This window comes from Hylaeus anthracinus, unplaced genomic scaffold, assembly GCF_026225885.1.
Source record: "Hylaeus anthracinus isolate JK02 unplaced genomic scaffold, UHH_iyHylAnth1.0_haploid 11978, whole genome shotgun sequence".
Lineage (NCBI taxonomy): Eukaryota > Metazoa > Arthropoda > Insecta > Hymenoptera > Colletidae > Hylaeus > Hylaeus anthracinus.
The window spans coordinates 274,651-294,614 of NW_026534326.1; the positions used below are offsets into that span (position 1 = coordinate 274,651).

At 38.8% G+C, this 19,964-nt stretch overlaps 6 protein-coding genes and 1 long non-coding RNA gene across 11 annotated transcripts in view; 4 read left to right on the top strand and 3 right to left on the bottom strand.

Moving 5' to 3' along the window:
* LOC128896731 (myb-like protein X) overlaps nt 1–439 on the bottom strand; it is a 75,894-nt gene extending 75,455 nt beyond the window's left edge. Inside the window, exon 1 of the mRNA XM_054160173.1 lies at nt 436–439. The gene's annotated coding sequence lies outside the window, so the exon portion shown is untranslated. The remainder of the gene's footprint in view (nt 1–435) is intronic.
* LOC128896744 (uncharacterized) overlaps nt 1–6,248 on the bottom strand; it is a 52,869-nt gene extending 46,621 nt beyond the window's left edge. For all 3 annotated transcript variants that reach the window (XM_054160198.1, XM_054160196.1, XM_054160197.1), the window contains exon 1: nt 6,245–6,248. The gene's annotated coding sequence lies outside the window, so the exon portion shown is untranslated. The remainder of the gene's footprint in view (nt 1–6,244) is intronic.
* Nucleotides 160–3,600, top strand: LOC128896733 (ribosome biogenesis protein BOP1 homolog). Its single transcript, XM_054160174.1, has 6 exons — nt 160–409; nt 594–1,460; nt 1,533–2,699; nt 2,769–2,868; nt 2,939–3,134; nt 3,213–3,600. The coding sequence occupies exons 1-6, from the start codon at nt 305–307 to the stop codon at nt 3,364–3,366; spliced, it is 2,589 nt and encodes an 862-aa protein (XP_054016149.1). The 5' UTR covers nt 160–304; the 3' UTR covers nt 3,367–3,600.
* LOC128896734 (tRNA (adenine(37)-N6)-methyltransferase) lies at nt 3,587–6,465 on the bottom strand. The gene is made up of 3 exons (XM_054160175.1): nt 6,316–6,465; nt 5,654–5,974; nt 3,587–5,559 (listed from the first exon to the last, which is right to left on the bottom strand). The coding sequence occupies exons 1-3, from the start codon at nt 6,402–6,404 to the stop codon at nt 4,092–4,094; spliced, it is 1,878 nt and encodes a 625-aa protein (XP_054016150.1). The 5' UTR covers nt 6,405–6,465; the 3' UTR covers nt 3,587–4,091.
* Nucleotides 6,466–6,973: 508 nt separating this feature from the next.
* Nucleotides 6,974–14,041, top strand: LOC128897023 (girdin). 3 transcript variants are annotated; one of them, XM_054160652.1, is made up of 23 exons: nt 6,974–7,776; nt 7,860–7,948; nt 8,025–8,334; nt 8,419–8,532; nt 8,600–8,787; nt 8,851–8,932; nt 9,013–9,191; nt 9,268–9,394; nt 9,463–9,589; nt 9,677–10,011; nt 10,103–10,384; nt 10,457–10,563; nt 10,641–10,832; nt 10,912–11,062; nt 11,150–11,332; nt 11,408–11,695; nt 11,773–11,973; nt 12,050–12,195; nt 12,267–12,359; nt 12,440–12,503; nt 12,577–12,682; nt 12,768–12,877; nt 12,955–14,041. In XM_054160652.1, the coding sequence occupies exons 1-23, from the start codon at nt 7,726–7,728 to the stop codon at nt 13,210–13,212; spliced, it is 3,783 nt and encodes a 1,260-aa protein (XP_054016627.1). In that variant the 5' UTR covers nt 6,974–7,725; the 3' UTR covers nt 13,213–14,041. The 3 variants fall into 3 exon arrangements, with proteins under 3 accessions (XP_054016627.1, XP_054016628.1, XP_054016631.1); XM_054160653.1 differs by having other exon boundaries at nt 12,958–14,041; XM_054160656.1 differs by having other exon boundaries at nt 12,973–14,041.
* Nucleotides 14,042–14,195: 154 nt separating this feature from the next.
* LOC128897025 (NGFI-A-binding protein homolog) overlaps nt 14,196–19,964 on the top strand; it is a 14,043-nt gene continuing 8,274 nt past the window's right edge. Inside the window, exon 1 of the mRNA XM_054160658.1 lies at nt 14,196–16,088. Coding sequence (XP_054016633.1) covers nt 15,773–16,088 — 316 coding nt within the window. The 5' untranslated portion in view covers nt 14,196–15,772. The remainder of the gene's footprint in view (nt 16,089–19,964) is intronic.
* Nucleotides 18,106–19,964, top strand: part of LOC128897026 (uncharacterized) — a 2,818-nt gene continuing 959 nt past the window's right edge. Inside the window, exons 1-3 of the long non-coding RNA XR_008462187.1 lie at nt 18,106–18,246; nt 18,341–18,454; nt 18,540–19,452. This is a non-coding gene — a long non-coding RNA (uncharacterized LOC128897026). The remainder of the gene's footprint in view (nt 18,247–18,340; nt 18,455–18,539; nt 19,453–19,964) is intronic.

The following is a 19,964-nucleotide window of genomic DNA, read 5'->3' on the forward strand; positions in this document are numbered from 1 at the left end:
CTTAGAGTAATGAATTCAATTAGCTTTAAGTAAAATTAAGTTACTATTCGTGTGCATTCAAATTATATAAATTTTGTTTTTCTCGACACGCATGCGCTTCAGAGGGAATACAACCTAGAGAGTGAAAAACTCTAGGCCAAAATTTGACCGCCATTCACGTTCGCAATGAAAACCAATGAAAACTTCTCGTGCACATCTGTACTGTACTTTATACAACATTCCTCTAGATTGTAGTTGATTGTAGTTTACACGTGAAAGTGACATAACCTCGTTTCGTGTTTGTATAAATGTAGATGTTAGCAAAATGAAAACTAAAAATAAGAATTTAAAAAGAAAGCAAGTCAAGTTAGAGGTTAAGGACAGCACCATAGAAGAGGATTCAATTAAATCTCAATATGAAGAGGAATCGGTACAATTTTGTTTTTCGTTTCTAACCTATAAAAATGTAACTTATCAATAAGATTTAAGCAAAGTATATTTTGACATGCTAATTTATAATACAATGTTGCGTTTTAACCTATAAGAATATGACTTATCAATAAGAATTAAGTAAAGCATACTTTGACATGCTGCTTTATAATGTATTATCTTAGGATTCGGGTGCTGAAGATTTACTACAAGCAGAAGTGAATAATAACGATGAAAGCACGGATGAAGAAGTTGATGAGAACGAGGACATAATCGAGTCTGATACTGAGAAAGATCCGATTGTCTTTGAATCCAACAGCGAAGAAGATGAATTGGAATTTGAAACAGACTCCGATGAACTTGATACTGACGAAGATGAAGACCATCTTGAAAGCGATTCTGAAGATCAGAATGAAGAGCAGAGTGATGCAAGCGATAAATTACAAGAAAAAAGTAAAGATTCTGTACCTAGTTCAAAATCTAAACACGATAAACTCAAGGTGACATTTGTAGAATCTTCTAAAAGTAAAAGTACAAATATGTCTCCTGCATCGAAAATTAAAACAAATAAAACCAATACACTATCCAAATCAAGGTCTTCTAAAGTTCCACAGAAAAATAAAGTACAAAATAAAAAAGGCTTGGAATCTGCTAAGCTACAAAAAGATTTAGATATTACATCATCAAAAAAATCTAAAGAACCGAGTACAGATACAAGTAACGACGTGCCAACTGTGAATCCACAATTAGACGAGTACGAATACGACAGTTCGGATGAAGAAGATATTCGTAACACAACTGGAAATATCCCAATGAAATGGTACGACGACTACGACCATATCGGTTACGATTGGGATGGTAGAAAGATTATAAAACCTCAGAAAGGCGATCAGTTGGATAACTTCTTGAAAAGAATGGAAGATCCTGACTTTTGGAGAACCATAAAGGACCCCCAAACTGGACAGGACGTCGTGTTAAGCGAAGCTGATATAGAATTAATTACAAGGATTCAGAAACAGAAAATTCCCGATGCAACTTTCAACGAATACGCTGTAAGTTTCATATTTATTATAAATCTTATTCAAAAAACTTTACCTGTATTAACTCTGTACCTTTTGTTACAGCCATGGATAGAATGGTTTACTTCTGAAGTAATGAAAATGCCTTTACGTAAATTTCCTGAACACAAACGATCCTTTTTACCATCTAAACCAGAGGCTAAAAAAGTATCAAAGTTAGTTCACGCGCTTAAGATGGGTTGGATAAAGTCTACCGCTGAAATAGAGAAGGAACGACAACAGAAAAACAACGAACCACAGTTCTACATGTTATGGCAGTCGGATGATCAAGCAGAAGAGATGCGTAGGATTCACAAGCACATCCCAGCGCCTAAGAGACATTTACCTGGACACGCGGAAAGCTACAATCCTCCACCAGAGTACCTGTTCGACCAGAAGGAACTGAAAGAGTGGAATAAATTACAAACGACCCCGTGGAAACGGAAGTTACATTTCATTCCACAAAAGTACAACTCCCTTCGCGAGGTTCCTGCTTATCCCAAGTATATTAAAGAAAGATTCCAGAGGTGTCTGGACTTGTATTTGTGTCCACGAGCACTGAAAATGCGATTAACGATAGAACCTGAAGCACTGGTACCTCAGCTACCTAGTCCAAAAGATTTACAACCGTTTCCCACGACTATGTCTATGGTCTTCAAAGGCCACAGTGATATGGTTAGAAGTATCACAACGGAACCAATGGGTCAGTATATTGCTTCTGGTGGAGATGACATGGATTTGAAGATATGGGAAGTAGCGACAGGCAGATGCGTGAAAACAGTCTCCTGTGGTGGGATAATTAGGTCTGTGGCGTGGTGTCCAAATCAGTCTCTGTCGCTCATAGCAGTGGCCGCCGATAAGAAAGTCCTCTTGATAAATCCTGGGATCGGAGACCACTTGATCACCAGCAAAACGGATCAATTACTGGAAATAATACCTCAGAGCGACGTTATAGTAAGCGACAGAGTTAAAACTGCCGTTCAGTGGGAGCAAGCTGAAGGCGATCATTGGTCTCAGGGCATCAGGATCATTCTAAATCACTTCAAACAAGTAAAACAAGTAACATGGCACGGTAAAGGCGATTACTTCGCCACTGTTATGCCAGATGGTCAGAATAGATCTGTTCTGATAAATCAATTATCGAAACGAAGGTCACAACTTCCCTTCACTAGATCTAAAGGCTTGATACAATGCGTTTTGTTCCATCCCATCAGGCCCTATTTATTTGTAGCGGTAAGTAAAACTTAAATACACGTTGGAGCGCAAAGTTTCGATCTGTTAATCGAGACAAAATAATTTCAGACGCAACGAAATGTCCGTATATACGATTTGGTGAAGCAAGAAATGATTAAGAAATTGTTGTCGAATTCGCAGTGGATATCGTCGATGGCAATACATCCTGGTAAATATCCTGTGAACGTAGACCCACTTCTTTATTTATTTTTAATGCTCGTCATAATAATCGTTTACAGGAGGCGATAACGTTTTAGTAGGCACTTACGATCGTAAGATGCTCTGGTTCGATCTCGACTTGAGTACGAAACCCTATCAAACCCTTCGTTTACATGGCACAGGTGTACGTGGTGTTGCATTTCATAAACGATATCCTCTTTTCGCGTCTGGCGCCGATGATAGGGGTCTCATCGTTTCCCATGGAATGGTGTACAAGTAAGATCACGGATCTACAATTATTTTACATCGTCAGTTACTTATTTGTATATTATTCATTCTTGATATACATTTTAGCGATTTACTCCAAAATCCATTGATCGTGCCCCTGAAGAGATTATGTAATCACGAGTCTTACAATGATTTTGGTATCTTGGACGTGATGTTCCATCCCATTCAACCGTGGGTGTTTTCATCTGGTGCAGATGCAACGATACGAATGTACACTTGAGTTTCACTTGGATGTTCAGGATGTTGTGAGGATCTTTTATAAAACAATGAAAGACGAATTCTTTACGAGTGTTTTATTTTTGTGCGAAAAACGTAACATAAGTTGCATCGCTATCGTTTACAGAGACTAAACGTATATAGGAACTTTTACGTCGCAAGAAAATCTATGCGATGATTACGACAAAAATATCGTAAAAGGTACAATAATAAATATTCCATAATCAGAGGAAGAAAAGGAACATGTATATATTTCTAAAATTCGTAAACATTCTTAAGGCTAAGAATCGAATCTTTTAAAGATAAATCCTGACACACTCACGGAAAGTTTGACTAGTTTCTACGTACTCTGTGTTAGGATGTTGTTCGAACGACAGATTGGAGTCCAAAAAAACACAACAAGAATATAAATCCTTTACAAAATCACGAATGCTTCGTATAAAACACAGTCACGGAAGAATGAATATTGAAATAGTCTAAAAAAACGTATCGTTAGTTGGTCAGTTGCGAGAAACTATTTAGAATATATTGCACGTAACAATATCGATACATAGTTTCCTTTCGAGTAGCAAAAGGAAAGATCAATTACGGAATGATTACGCATGTAATATGATACACCCTATCGTATAAATTAAGAACGCACATTTCTTACAATATTATTGACAAATCTAGAAGTACGATTAACTAAAATTATTAGTTACATAGACGCATACTTTAAACACACATACATTAAAACGGAGGTGGCGAATGACCCAAGCATTGCCATTCGGGTTCCCCACATTCGCAGATACGACCAGCGTGTCTAACATGAAAAACCGTGATTACACCCCTGTTATCGTCGAATCTACAAGTGATGTGTAAATCATGAATCAGGAAAGTATAAAATTGGCTACCCCATCTCTGTCTGAGATACACCGATCTAGGATCCTCGCGTAATATATTCTCGATCGCTACCTTTTGGTCGTTGATCTTAGTACCTAATATTTCGTTTAATTGAATAAGCGCTCGATCGTTGAATATCACGCACAGGGGAGTTCGAGGTCTCGATATCCATTCTGGAACTCGAACTTCTGAATTAGCTTCTTCCCTATTTTCAAAGTTTCGCGATTCCGAAGACAGCGTCGAATTCGTATCCGCGTTGGTGTTCGATGCAGGCCTTGCCGCTTCGACGTTGGGCAAGGCTTGCGACGGAGCAAGCGTTTGCGATTCCAGACCTTCCTCTCCGTCGGGAGCCTCGCGAATTCCCATTCTTATCGGTGAGTTGTCAACTCTCGCGTTTAACGAACGTCTTTGAATTAAATCTAAATCGGTACCACATACTGTACTTGGTCCATCCGCTCCGTCTAAGAGCCTGGAGCGAGAAGCGTGTGCCTCTATGTAATTAGACACCATAGTTCTCGACGTATACAATGGCTCGACGCTAGTAGGACCGCCTATGTTGGTATTTTGTAATCTATTGCTTACGTCTACTAAACTTTCCGATTGTTGCTCCATATTAACAGAAAGCGCGTTATGTCCCGTGGATATGCTCAAGTTAGACCTAGCATCGGACGAAGTATCGGAAAACGCGTAGAATGCTCGATGTATTCCAGTTACGTCCACGCTATGTTGAAACGTGCTGTTATTGTGTACGTTTATATCGGTCAATTCGGAAAAGTGTCTCGCGCTGTTGTAATTTTCAAAATTCGAGCTCCTCTGAAACTCCTCCGCTTGCAATCTTAAAGCAATTTCTTCGTCTCCTGAAATATCTGCCTCTTGACTCATTTCGTTGGTATTTTTTCTATAATAAGAATCTGAAAGTAAACCTCCCGTCTCGTCGCCAAAATTGATGTTAGCGTCGAAGGTACCACAGGTTTGATTTCGGCTTAAATCGGTATTTTCTTCTATACATACGAACGTATTATCCACGTCAGATTCGTGTGACCTGTTATTTAACTTCTCAAAACCTATCGGACTGTCGTACTGTGGTATATAAGGTTTTATATCTAATACGGGCGATTGATCCACCATATCCACACCTTCAAAGTAAATGGCATGGTTCTCTATTCTTGTAATCTTTACTAAACTTAGACCAATGGGACAGGGACGGTGAGGAGATCGGGTAGAGAACACTCCAGTTTTTGTACCATTTAATCTTGGTGGTGCAACCTTTGCACGAACATGCGTCGCATCGTTTTTGTGAAAGTAGAACAAGACCCTATCGAAATAGAGATGGAATGAAACACAAGTTCCTAATACAAATTAATCGGTATACTGCTGCAATCTGATAGAAAGTGTCTCTAGTGTCTTACCACATGTGCGAAAAATCTTGTAATCCTTCCAGTGCGTGATCTGGATTGGTATATATAGAGTTGTATAGCAATAACTTTCCCGGTACCTTTGCGCAAATTCCAGGCTGTCTGGGAGTACCACGTTTACATGGAAACCAAGTAGATACTACCCCAATTGGTTTTAATTTCACTGTATCGTCGTCTGCACTAGTGCTAGGTTTCACATCATCGGATATGACTTTTGCTTCGGATATAGATGCTCCCTTTCTGTACGATTCCAAGAGATGCTTTATTGTATTGACATCCTTCTCATGTATGTAACGAAGAGTTTTTATTTGTTGTCTGTAAACACCAAAGAGTAACAATAAGGTAAATACCATTCAACTATATATGCAAATTAACTTTCACAGTAATTTTGAAATATTATATAAAACATATATAATATTTTGAGGAATTTCAACAGGTATTAACAGATGTCAAGTGACGTTTCATCTTACGATATTCATTTTCGTTCACAGGTGTGACATTGCACATTCTCGTGTATGTGTGTACGGATACATGGCCACACCAAGAGTATGCAGGTGCATAGAAAACAGCACGTTTGAATGGAACTTGTTGATACCTTTTCAAATACTTCTTCGAATTTACAAAGACATGGCGCAATGAAAAGAAACAAATAATACCTCAAGTTATTAATTTCTTTTCTGGCAGTATTCAACTGGCCAAGCAAGTATTTAACATTGAAATCGGAATTTTGACAAGTTGAATCCATAACTACTGATGGCTCTCTCGAGCGAAATCGCCGGTTGAATCGAATAGAATGAAATAGAATGGTATCCACCTGGACCATAGATTAGGTAGATACTGATAGACGCTACGAGAATTACTCTCTTGGTCTAGTCTAGGGCCTGAAGTAATAGAAAGAAACTAATATAGAGGCGACACTGTTGCTTAACATTAATTATTTAGATAACTAAAACAAGTAGAAATTGAATCGTGTTTCTTCAAAATTCGAGTTTCATTCGGCATTATATTATTACAATTATTACACTATTAAAAATAAATGTACAATGAACGATAAGAATGTTTCGTTACGGAAGACCACGTTTGCATCGAGCGCCATTGGGAACTAATGACGTTCGAGAACGGAACAGCCAATGGCAATCCTCAGACTCGGCATACGCAGAGAACTTCATGTTTCGTCCGCCATCTTGTTACTTAGAAACATGTCGCGTCGTGATTCTTGTAACGAAACGTTAGATTGCGCTGTGAAACGAGTTACGTTTTTTGTTGTCGCTTACATAAACTCCATTTCTATTATATATGCATATTATACATGCTCCTGAAATTTTGCTTTGCTAGATGTTGGTTTTGTTTATACTGGTTTATACTATTCGACATCTACTTTCGATCGTTTTACTTTTTCCGTTTCTCGCTCTAAAGTGTTTAGAAAAATTGTACGATATCTTCCGTATCTTATCGCGCACTGATAATACATATACATCCATGAAATACTTTTTCCAAAGTTTAAACAGTAGATTATCATACATCGAATACTGATTCGAGATTTCACGGTTATGTTCGCTTTTATTATTTCATATACAGTATAATATATATTTGAAATATATTCGTCGAATAACCATCAAAAGATAGATAAACATGGTAATATTATTGAGATATTAAACGATTACGAAGTAATCATGGATTTAATCGTTATCGTATTAGTATAAGTTGACAGAGTCTTTTAAGTTAAGTATTTACATGTACAATTAATCGTGTACCTATGATTGCGTTTCGGCTGAAAGTTTGGTTAAATTTTCTTGACATTTTAACAAAATTTTATTTTGTTCGTGAAGCTTAAGTTTTTTAAGCTTGTCATAGAAATGCGACCTCTAAATTTAGTTTGCCATTCTACCTGAATCAATTTTACAAATAAGTAACGTACAATGAACTTTCTGTCGTTGTATCAATGTTCAGAAGAACATGAATAAAGAGGGCATTTATTCAACTGTACATAATTTCTTTGCAAAAAGATATGGTAAAGTTATTTCTTAAATAGTGTTCGGATAATTAGTGTAAAGATAAAGATTACAATGTCGTCCGCCGAGATCGATGATTTATTGTCCGGTCCATTGGTGACTTGGGTGAGTTTTCTATTTTCTATATTTTACAACTATTTAAGCTGCAACTGTATGTAATGTAAACATATTTAAAACTTGTGTAATAGTTTGCCAGTTGCCTGGAAGATTCCAATTTATTAACTAGTTACGATGATTTGGTGGATGGTATATTGTTACACAATGTATTTCTGCAAATGTAAGTATTTTTACTGAATTATTGAAAAGTTTATCAAGATTACCATAATGTTATCTTACATGTTTTGTATTTACAGAGATCCAGAACCGTTGCACAACGAAATAATATCTCCTGAAGGGAGTTCGTTAATTCGTGCAAAAAATTTGAAAGTCATAGTAGATAATATGAAACAGTTGTACGAAGAAGAATTAGGTCATTTAGTTTTAAAGTTACCAGATACAATGCATTTAGGCAAAGAACCAGAGCTTTACGTAGCAGAGATGAAATTATTACTGCTTTTGCTTCTTGGCTGTGCAGTGCAGTGTCCTAATAAAGAAAAATTCATTACAAAAATAAAAACATTGAATGTTGACACGCAGCTCGCGATAGTAGAATGTATTAAACAAGTACGTGTTCTTGAATTCTTGCATAGTTATATAGTTACATAGACTTATGATAATTTAATTTAACATATTTCATATTGTTATTAGGTTACAGATTATCAGGATATAGTTATTACTCAAGATGCAATGGAAAATGCAAATATGGGTAGTTTATTTATACAAATTAAGAAGTTAACTCAAGAATTAGATCTGTATCGTCAGGTATGTCTCGTATATTTAATGTATAAAATATATATATAGTTAATATAAAATATTATTTGGATAATAGAGATGGAGAGACACTGCTATAAACGAAAGCGTCGAGAGGAATGATTCATCCATCAGTGTAGAAACGGAAGAAATGAATAAAGTTCAATTATCTAATCCCATTATTAAATCAGAACGTGAAGATAATCATCATTATGCAGTCGAATTGGCTGATTGGAAATCCAAAGTTAGGAAGCAACGTCAAGAATTGTATGTATATAGTTCTTGAGCATTTCGACAGAATTTTATTTTCATTTCGTGAATTGTTTACAGGGAGGAAAAGGCTGAAGCATTGTTAGAATGTAAAGAAGAACTCGAGTACCATAAAATGTTAGTGACTAAACTGAAGCAAGAGGTATCGTGCTAAATAAATACGTGCTCTTAATAAATCTTGAGATATCGAACATTCTTGTACAATTATTTTAATCGTTTTAGAATCAGGATTTAATGCACGAAGCGCGTACAGCAAAATCTTACAGAGACGAACTAGACGCTGTAATCGAGAGAGCAGATCGTGCTGATCGATTAGAACTGGAGGTAGTAAGATACAGAGAGAAACTTACGGATATAGAATTTTACAAGACTCGAATAGCAGAGCTACGCGAAGATAACAGGTACTTAGCATAATTAATTGTGTATTTATCTTTCGAAACAAGATTTAATTGAACTCTTTTTACCCACGCGTTTCAGAGTCTTAATGGAGACTAGGGAAATGCTCGAGGATCAGTTGAATTCATCGCGAAGAAGAGCAGACAAAGTGTTGGAGCTCGAGTCTGAAATTATTAAGTATAAACAGTTATTAAACGACATGGCATTGGTACGTACATAGCTGAAAATATGTATAGATATTTCGATTATTTTTCTGACCAAACGTAAATTGTTTAGGAGCGTGCAGCGGACAAAGAAAAATACCAAGAACTCGTCGAAGAAAATATTCAGTTACATAAATTAACAAAAGCAACCGCAAACGAGGCTGCGTTAGCAGACTCTGTAAGCGATACCGACGAACCAGGTAATAATATGGTTTTTTTTCGATACGAATCCTCTTCACGCTATATCTCTTATCGCTATATTTAATGAAAATTTTAATTTTATTTAGCGCACACCGATAACAGATTGTCCGAACAATTGACGAACAACGCTCAAACGCGAGCACTGAAGCTAGAGTTAGAAAATCGTCGACTGCTTACTTTGATAGACTCTTTAAAAGAGAACTCGTTTCACGAGATCTCGTCACGCGTGTTGGAACTTGACAAAGAGAAAAAGAAACTGTCATTGAAAATTGAATCGTTAAACGACAATACCGAAAGGCTCACGCAACAAAATTCAGATCTAGAATTGGTATGGAAGCAGGCGCTCGAGGAGAACAAGAAGCTACAAAACTCGTTGAAAAATCAAAGAACGTCGTCTGAGAAACAGCAACAAGAATTTCAAGTATATCACGAATGTTTTTTATGTTATCCTTAAGTTTTCACGTTGTTCAAATGTGTAACACATTTCTTTCTTTGCGTTTATCCATGTTTAGATTCAGCATACTAAGATGATAGAACTAGAAAAGAGTTACGACACAGCTGTGAAGGAGAAACAACGAGTTCAATCTTTGTTGGAAAGCGTGCAAAGGCGAGCTGATGACTTGGAACGTTCTTTGGAACTCGCCAATCAGAAGGTCGAGGAATTAAAAATTGTGGAGAATAATATAAAAGAAGTTAACTCGAAATGTCTCGATCTCGAGACGAAACTTATAACGGCAGAGAAAGAGAAAGATATAGCGCAACGCGATATTCATCGATATCGCGTGACGATAGAAGTACGAACTTTATAAATAATATAACAGGATTATTTATAGTTATAAATGCTACTATAATATATTAAATTTCAGGAAAAAGATGTTGCATTGGACAAAGCAATGAACAGCATCGAAGTTTTAGAGAGGAAAGTAACTCAACTCGAACAAGAACTTCACGATTCTGTTACACAAATTTCAAGGTATCATCTCCTTCAATCACGTACCATATATACATCAGTCATAAGAATTTTCATTGCACAATTATTTATTTCGATAGATTGCAGGAAATCGAAAGATCTAGCAAAGAATTGGACTCACGGGCGGCTATCGATCGAGAAACATTGGAGATTTTGCAGAGTAGCTTGGTAGCTGAAAAATTGAGTACTCAGCAACTATACACGGTCCTCGAGAAACTTGGACTCGGCGATAATACGTTGTTATCGCTTCCAATGGATGATATTCTGGAAAAGTAACGAAATTTTGAAACTTTGTATACAAACAAGATTAACAAGTTCTATAAATTAATCGATGTCGTTCGATAATTACAGGATTGCCCAAATACCAGAAGTTTTGGACTATGTCAAGAAAATAAACAACTCGTGCCATTGCGAAAAATCGATATCTGAATCTAAAAATTCTGAAAACAACGAAACTACCAATATCCATAGCACATTGGAGGCCACGGTAGAATCACTCAAGGTATTATCATCCTCGAATCATTATTTCTTAGGAACAAAATATTTGAAGTATAAAAAGAAGCATTCATACTTATTCTCCTCTCTCCAGAAGGAACAAGAGCACCTGCAATTAAAATTAACTGCCACGCAAACCGCGTCGGAGAATCTCCTATCAGAAAACGCGAAGCTTCAAGTACAGATTACAACGTTACAATCTCAAAATAATTCCTTGGCGGCTCAGCACACTGCTCTGCAGCTTGCAAACTCGCAACTTGTCGCTGAGAAAGAAGAAGTAAGTATCGGATCGACAAAACCTAAGGATCGAATCTATCTATTCTAATATCGTTCGCTAAACTTGTTAATGTAGCTGTTGAAAGAACGCAGCGCTCAGCAGCAAACGCACACGCAGCTACTTCACGATCAAGACACTCTGCAGTCGTTGCACGAACAATTGAATAACGAGTACGAGAGTTTATTCCACGAACACGACACTCTCAAATCGAGTCTAAGAGACGTGAAGAACGAAATTAGAATGTTACGTGAATCTTACGAGGGATTGAAAGGGAAGAACAAGACGTTGCAAACGGAGAAGGAATCGTTGGTGAATAACGCGAAAAGCTTAAATAATTTAAGAGGAGAGCATTCGAAATTGAAGGTACTAAAAGGGAGATATATAAATAAACTATATATAAATAAAATATACACACACATTTATTTGTACGATACTTTTAGGACGACTTTCGAAACTTGTACACCGCCACAGAGAAGTTAAAGATGGAGTACAGAAATTTGCAAGAAGATTACAGAAAAAATAAACTCGAAACGAACCGACTGAGTCTCAAGCTGACGGAAATGCAAGGTGAACTCAGCAGCAAAGACGAAAGATCTTCGAACTTGGAACTTCAAATTAACAAACTGAATCAACGATGCGAAGTACCTATCAATTTTTGTTTAATTCCCCGTCGATGCTTTTAATAACATGTTTTCTTATTTCACGCTTTTCTTTCAGATGTTGCTTCACGTGAATTCTGGGTTGGACAACGACAGGCATTCGTTGATGGATCACATTAGTTTATTGTTCACCCAATACCACGAACTTTTGACTCGTTCTCTGGAAGACAAGGAACAGTATCATATGGAAGAGAAGATGTACACGTTAGTACTCCAAAAATAAATATTTAGCGACATTTGAAATACTGCTTACTTAAATTAGTATTTTATTACAGGGATAGGATGAATCATTTGTGTAGACAGAAAGAAAAATTAGAAGATAAAATTATGGAACATTACAGGAAACTAGAAAGCTGTACTCCCAAGAAGTAAGTGTTCTTCGCTCGTATATACATAGTCTTTTAATCTACTTAATGTTTAATGTTTTCAATTGTCATACTTTTTGAAGGAAAGGATTTGGTGCCAATTTAGTGAGGAGAGTCAGAAAAGCTGGATCGGAACTTCTGAATAAGGTAAATAAATTAACGAACACCTATTAATTATAGTAAAGTTTGTAAACTTAATATTTTCATTCGTGTGAATTAGAATCGACGATCTTGGGCTGAGGACTCGAAACATTCCGAAGGAAAGACATACGAATCGGAATCTGGAGGAAACGATTCGGATGCTAGTACAGAGGACCGTCTAGCAGGTAACTAATCTGAACTGTTACTATTTTACAAATCATAAATAAAAGAACAGCATCGTTGCATCATTACATCGTTATTCTTTTTAAGGATCAGCTAGCAGAGACCTCGGATCCGACGCCTTGTCTCTTGGTCACCCAGGAACTAGAAGGACAGTGTATTATACCGATGATTCCCCACCACCGCCAGCTACCTTGCCAGTAAGTAACACTTTCTACTCCACAATTCTATTTATTTCAGTGTTTTCCTATTTCACTCGATCTTTGCACGTTCTCAGAAGAGCGAATCGTTGCAGGAAGAGGGGGACGATAGACGTTCAGTGTTAATGGAGCAAACTCCAAGACCAGAAGTACAAGTAGAGCCTCGTCCGGTTCTTATATATAATAAAGTATCAGCGGTTATAAACGAGTCAAAGAATATTAGCAATAGTGGAATGAAAGACGTAGAACAAGCGGAAACAATTATGGAAAAAGATCCTATGGAGAAAGATCCGAAAGCGGGCAGTCCAGTATGGTATGAATATGGTTGTGTGTAAGAAATAATCGAGAAAATTCTTATAGGATGAAGAATGAAATGCAGTTCCGCGTGTAGTGTCAATATGGTTGTGTATAATTCTAGATTACTTCCGTTTATTCGCATGTTTACCACAAAAGTGCTTTCCTTACCGTTATCGTAATGTTACAATATAAATCGATTTTTTGTATTATATAATATTTTATAAAATGAAAGCATACAGTACGCGAACGTTTCAAAAAGTTAAACGTTATAGTAATTTTAACAGAATGATTACGAGTTCCTAGTTTGCCTGAAATTTGATATTTATTTTAAATTCAGTATTTTTAATCTAGCGTTATATTAACTTTTCCGAAAACGATTTACGTATGCCCACCGATATGTGTTTATAAATAGTTTATGAACGACTAATAACGAATTACGTATATGTATATCGAACTATATATGTAACGACATATGAACATTCTCGTTCGAGAACGATGTATTAATTAATTATAGCGTTAAGAACGTGACATAGGTATTCCATAAATATTGCCGATATTTAATGCATTTTTTTTTTATAAACTTTTCAAACAATCGTAGATCTAATATTTTGATTTTACAAAACAATAATTATATGTATGTATAATTATTGTACAAGCGAAAAATTATACGTAAAAGAAAAAATTTCTGTAGTTTTTTAATCTCGTCAACCAAATCAAAAGATTAGTGTGTGTATAAACAATTTCTTAAAATAAACAATGAATATACTATTTGTATCTTCAACTAAAAATATAACCGTTTGGCTCGCAATTCACGTAGAGAACATCCGACATTTATTGTATTTTATAATAATTTAAACTTAAGCTTGATAGTGGATTTAAATTAACCACAGACAGAATGCGTCGCACCTTGAGAAACTCTCACGCGTTTCATCGCTGAGGGAGCCTGTACCTCGGCATTTTTTGTTATCACCCCACGGTCGGAGGAAGGCTCTGTCCAGAAAAAAAACTGTCCACCGTCTGCTCGAACCCTTTCCGTATTATTTCTCAGGCTTCGGAAATTTGCATACGACAGGGAATCATATCGCCACTTCAGCTGTGGACTTTTTTGTCCATCATTCGCGTTGCTATTTATTAAGCGCAAGTAGAACTTATCGTTTACTTGGACTTGAACAGCAATGGGTAGATAACAAGGTACGGTCAGCTGCGATACCATGGGAGAACAAAAAAAAGAATAATCATCGACCACTATGGTAAATTGCAAAAATTCGAATTCCACTTACTAGATATGCAGCTTCCTTTCCAAATAATATTTTATTGCGAGTGACGTTACATTTTTTCTGCTGTTTCTCCACTTAGCTTTTTTCGAATGGAAGAGAGAGAATCGTTCGAAGAAGGATGAGAAACTTGTCGGATAATCCAAAGGCTGAACAAGGTTGAGCAGTAACCTGCAAAAATCTTACCATGGTGGGGCAAAAAGGTCGTACGTTCCCTCTAGGTGGTGCATGCAACGAGGGGAGGAAAGATAGCTTTTTACACGGCTACTTTTTTCTCTCTCCCTTACCATCACTTGTTCTCAGAGATCGCGAAGGTGGTAGGGATCGAAGCACGGTTTTTGCATCGAGGGCTAAAGAGGGACTTGTACATTTTACGTGCACGTCTACCATGTACGTATTCGTGTACCTTAAATTCGAGTCGTTATGTATGTATTCGTATGTACTTGTATGTATTCGTTTATTAATAAACGAACATATCCAGGGCGCCATGACCCACGACAAAAGCCAAAAGTGACGAGAACGAACGTGAAATAAAAAATGAAAAAAAACGCATAGAAATACGCCAACGCGACGTTCATTTCACCTATAAAGGCCTGAATTGTACCAGAGGATGAGTCGAGGAATAATCGTACAAGTAAGAATTGCAGCGTTTATTAATTATCGTAATTTGGAATTCGAACGAACATTTACGTTCGCGGTAATGCCCATCGTTAGTTATCGCCCCGATGCTCGAAGTGGGGGTAGCCGTCCGAAGGGAGGGGATAACTGCACGCGATTGGGGGAAGTGGTGAGGGAAGCTCCGCACGTTGTGTGGTCCGGGAGAGGGGACAACGCGCAGCGGAATGGAATCACTCATTCGATGGCCGGCAACGCACCCGGCAACATCGTTCCGAGTGTCTCGGTGTCGTTCAAAGTTATGATACATAACAAAATCGTAGAGCAATATTTCCTACGCGCGATTACATTTGTACATAAATACGATCCAAGTGTGGTTGTCTTCTCCAACGCGTACACGCGTAAATCATTAATTCTTATCGTTTTGCTTTTCCCTCGTTTTTTTTTCGGATCTCGTTTAAACTAAATAAATAGTAAACATCTTTTCTTTCTTTTCATCTACAATCGTTCGTACCGGTTTAACGTAACTATCCGCAATGTCAAAGTAATGCTGTCTAACCAACGATCCGTGGCGAACAATATCGAGCCGCTTGTACCTTTATCGATAAACGGGCGTCGAATGTGCGGTCGAATTGTTAAACGCATGGATTTTTCGGTGTGCTGTGAGTGTCCACGAGGACGGTAGCTTCACAGTGTCGTCCCCTCGAAGATGGAAAGTCGCGTGCTCGGTGGACCAGGAACGGAAGAGACGACAGTGGCGGCGACGACAACGTGTGCCATCGGGACACCCTCTCCAGTACCAGCGGCGCCTATCAACGCGGTTCCAGGCGTTGGCGGTACCGGCGCTCTTACCTCGGCCACTTGTACCATTCAGAATCCAGTGGTGGTCGTCGCGAGTACGCCGACCAAGCATCAACAATCCCCTGTCGTGCTGTCCTCTGTTCCCGCCATCCCCACCGTGTCCGCTGTCACCACTGTCACCGCCTCCGTACCGAAGATACTCAGCAGAAACGTCAACGGCACGCGTGAGTCTCGCATCTTCCCTTTCTTCGTATTTCTCTGGATTTTATTCCTTTCTCGTCGATCATTCGTAACGAGATAGATGACTCGAGTGTTAGCCCGATGGCCATTTGGCTACTAGTGTACTCGATCGTTAGAAAACATTTAAAAAACAAAAAAGTACATATGTATACAGGGTGTCCCAAAAATGTTGGAGGTCCTTGAAAAGGATGGTTCAGGGGGTGATTTAAAACAACTTTTTCCTTAGCGAAATTGTTGTCCGAGGCTTCGTTGAGGAGATATTAACGGAAAACACTGACCAATCAGAGCGCGCGGATACTGTTGGAGCGGCCGCGGTAGCGAAGGCTACGCGCTGAGCGGCTGAGCGGCCGCGATTTTATTAATATCTACGTAACGAAGCACCATCCGACATTTTTGCAAAGGAAAAAGTTGTTTCAAATCACCTCCCGAACCACTCCTTTCAAGGACCTCCATCATTTTTGGGACACCCTGTACATGTCGAATCGAGTAACCTCATCCTTTTCGAAGTCGGTTAATAATTGTAAGCTACCAGGTTGAGGGCTTGGACTCTTTAAAAAATAAATCTAGTTAGAGTTACGAATGATTGAATGCAAAGGCGCAGAGTTAATTTTTGATATACTGTTAAATCCACCCCAAAACCCAACATTCGGAATATCTACGCAAGCAACGAGTCTCTTTCGTTTTTCTAAGCGTAAAAATTCCATAAACGCGATTTCGTTACTACCTTTAGATTCTATCTGTAGACATCTAACGAAAACCATTCAGTTTGACATTTCTCAACCGATAACCGTCGCGAAGAGACGGTTATCTATGTTAAGAATATGGTAATAAGATGTACGTGCCACCACGTGGAAGAAAGTGGAATTATTTAACGAAACGACGTTATGGCAGTATCCTACTTGAATGTAGAGGGGAGGGGAGAATAAAATTTAATAGAATTCGCGTTTAGACGAAAAAGTACACTCGTACAGAGAACCCGGGACCCAGAAATATAGAGGAGCCAGTGTGTACGTATGTACATAGTAGATGCACTTTGTCTACTCTGTGATACGTAGGTGGAGGCATGAGTCACAGAGAATGGTGGCAAAAAGCGTCGCGCCGCGGCGTAGAAAAAGGCGCTTTTTCTTCCGCCATCGGTGAGCAACTATTGCGAGAAACGTTTTTGTCGATTTCTTACGACGGCAAACAGCCATCGGCGGTAACCGTATAAGCGTAGAGTTGACCAGTGCAGACTAACGATAAAAACTACTCTCGGTTTTGCTCGAACGTTTCTCCGAAAGTTGAAATTGCCAGAGAGAGGACATCTCGTCGCAGACGCCAGTTGGTCCGCGCTGTAAATGGCTGCTTCTTTTGCCCCCCTCTGGCCCCGTTTTCAGTATTTTCGCTCATTGTGAGTATCGAAACCTAGCGGGGCCAACTAAGATCGAAAATTAGCGCGTTAGAAATTGGCGTTCATGAAAATTAACCCTTTGGCGCTCAGAGTCATCTCGGTGCAAATCGAACAAACGAGCGGCGTGTTGAATCGTAGTATTATTATTTAATATTATAGTAAATAAATAATATCGCGTTGTAACATTTAAGCGTAGGATTTGAATGCGAATTCAGTCCCCGCAAAATTGTTGAACCAGGCCCCGCAATAGATCACGCCGGCCCTGATACGACCGTTGCCGATCTAGCTACAACGTCGATATCTGCAGACATAACCCTTTGATATATTCCGAGCCTCGTATGCGTCGACGAAGACGTAATTGTGAAATAAATGGAAGGCTTTGGGAATGTAGGAGACCGTCACGGTGAGATTAAAAAAAACTCTTGGCTCGATAAGTTCTAAGTAAGCGCGGGAATCCAGCGAACTTGGCGTAAAAACGTCAACATTTTTTTGTCGCGTTGCACAGCACCGAAGCGAGCAAGTGGCCGTTTTTATTCGCGTTCGAGGCCAAATTTATGGCGCCCCGAATTATTCCGCCGTTACGAATAGACCGCTGCCTCTGGCATACTAATTCTAGGAAAACGTATCGGATCATGTAAAAGAATAGAACGGACGATTCCCACGAAAACGCGACACTTTTAACGCTGGAAATGGTTGCGCTTGTGCATTCGAATCCATTGCGATAGAGATTGGTTCGTGGACTTGGAAGATCGGTACGCTGTTGAAAATTTTGTATTGTTCAATCTTCAAGAATTCGTAGCTATTTCAATAACGAACTTTGCGGTTTGAAACTTTTTTCTCTTGCAGATCCCACGGAGCCCTACGAAAAACACGAACAAAGTTTTTCTCTAAAGTGAAAACTTAATTCGTTTAAAAATGGAAGAATTCTTTCAAGAATTTTCAATCCCACTGTCGATTTTGGTGAACAAATTATTTTTCACTTCTTCGATCGAAATGAAGCATTCGTCACTGTACAATAATTCAATAAAAAAAATCTATGTTCCAGTCGAACGGAAGGCACGCGTGTCCTTACGAATCATCTTCGTGGTCTGGTTTTGGTTTGTCACTCAAATTATGCTGCATTCGAGTGCACCCACCCACGGGGGAATCGCGGAACTTCTTGATCCCTATTCAGATTACATTCAGGCATCCCTTTAACGCTGGAGATACGGCCGGGGTACACAGGAATGAAAGAGCTCGTTAGAACATAAGCACAGCTGCGTGTGCGCCGCTAATATTTGTACTAGTCGCCCGTTCAAAATGCTGGAAACTAATTGTTGTAGAATCGAACGCGCCCCGAATGAAAAAGATTGCTTAGAACGTTGAGAGAATGTTCAAATTGGACAGAAAGAGCAGAAGATACCGTACCGACTTGGAGACAATGTTTAGGCTAGAGGTAAGAGGTCCCATGACCTCCACGTTCCATTATAAATTGGCGTCCGTATAACGACACGATTGTAATCTGTATATAAACATTGAGCTGTAGACGCTAATTGGCGAGGAAGCGCGGAAAGACATATCCCAAACGAAGAGGACACCGCACTCGGAACACGTGCGACACAGATCCCTCCTCTGTTCCCTCAGCGGCGTGGATCGCAAGGTTGCGGACTGATAAAGACGCAGAAAAAAGGGGTCTATCGGCGGGACAAAAACGGCCTGAGAAAGGAAGAGATCAGATAGAGAACGACGGGAACCCACGGGAAAGAATGAAGGAACAGAGGAGAGGAGGAAGAGACAAAGAATTCCTTGGAGGTATTTGTCTTTTTTTTCCTGGCCGTTCTGGGTCGGACCTCTTCCGAGTTTTTTCTCCAGCCGGCGTAAAGGGTGATGATATGCATATGTTCCGAGCGGACGAGGCCCCGGGAGCCGGAGTCATGCGCGAGAGCTTTCTTCCAGGGGTTTCCCAGTGTAGCGGACAGGTTAGAACGGCGCGGGCGCAACTGTGCATCGACGCGCGGGATTAGCGTTTAGAACAAAAAAAAAAAAAAAAAGAAAAGGAACGGGGGAAAGGTGCGCGAGAAAATTGGGGGACAGTCTCGGGCCCCCTTACAGTTGCGATCGAACGACGCCAGTTCTTGCCTCTTAATTTATTCGCGAAAGAAATAAAGACCGAGGGAGGCCCCCTGTGGGAATATTCCAGATTCTCTTAGCGAGTTATCTCGTAAACAGGCTTCTCCATGCGTTAATTGATACATTTTCTTTAACACTTAACAATATGCGAATTGCATGCAATTGTTTCATGCATCATTCTATTCAGTTTTGTATACAGCTTATATACATGTAAACTTTTGTGTGCAGTTCTTATATGCAATATGTGAATTATATACAATTACTTCATGCATCATTCTATTCAGTTTTGTATACAGTTTATATATAATCTTTTGTATGCAGTTTTTATACGCAATATGTGAATTATATACAATTACTTCAT

Coding starts and splice junctions, on each gene's coding strand:
- LOC128896733 (XM_054160174.1), top strand. CDS start 305: ATGAAAACTAAAAATAAGAATTTAAAAAGAAAGCAAGTCAAGTTAGAG. Junction 2,869..2,938: donor GTCGATGGCAATACATCCTG/GTAAATATCCTG, acceptor AATCGTTTACAG/GAGGCGATAACGTTTTAGTA. Junction 3,135..3,212: donor TCCCATGGAATGGTGTACAA/GTAAGATCACGG, acceptor TATACATTTTAG/CGATTTACTCCAAAATCCAT.
- LOC128896734 (XM_054160175.1), bottom strand. CDS start 6,404: ATGGATTCAACTTGTCAAAATTCCGATTTCAATGTTAAATACTTGCTT. Junction 5,975..6,315: donor AAAGAAATTAATAACTTGAG/GTATTATTTGTT, acceptor TGGTGTTTACAG/ACAACAAATAAAAACTCTTC. Junction 5,560..5,653: donor CAAGATTTTTCGCACATGTG/GTAAGACACTAG, acceptor CTATTTCGATAG/GGTCTTGTTCTACTTTCACA.
- LOC128897023 (XM_054160652.1), top strand. CDS start 7,726: ATGTCGTCCGCCGAGATCGATGATTTATTGTCCGGTCCATTGGTGACT. Junction 10,833..10,911: donor ATGGATGATATTCTGGAAAA/GTAACGAAATTT, acceptor CGATAATTACAG/GATTGCCCAAATACCAGAAG. Junction 12,360..12,439: donor GAAAGCTGTACTCCCAAGAA/GTAAGTGTTCTT, acceptor TACTTTTTGAAG/GAAAGGATTTGGTGCCAATT.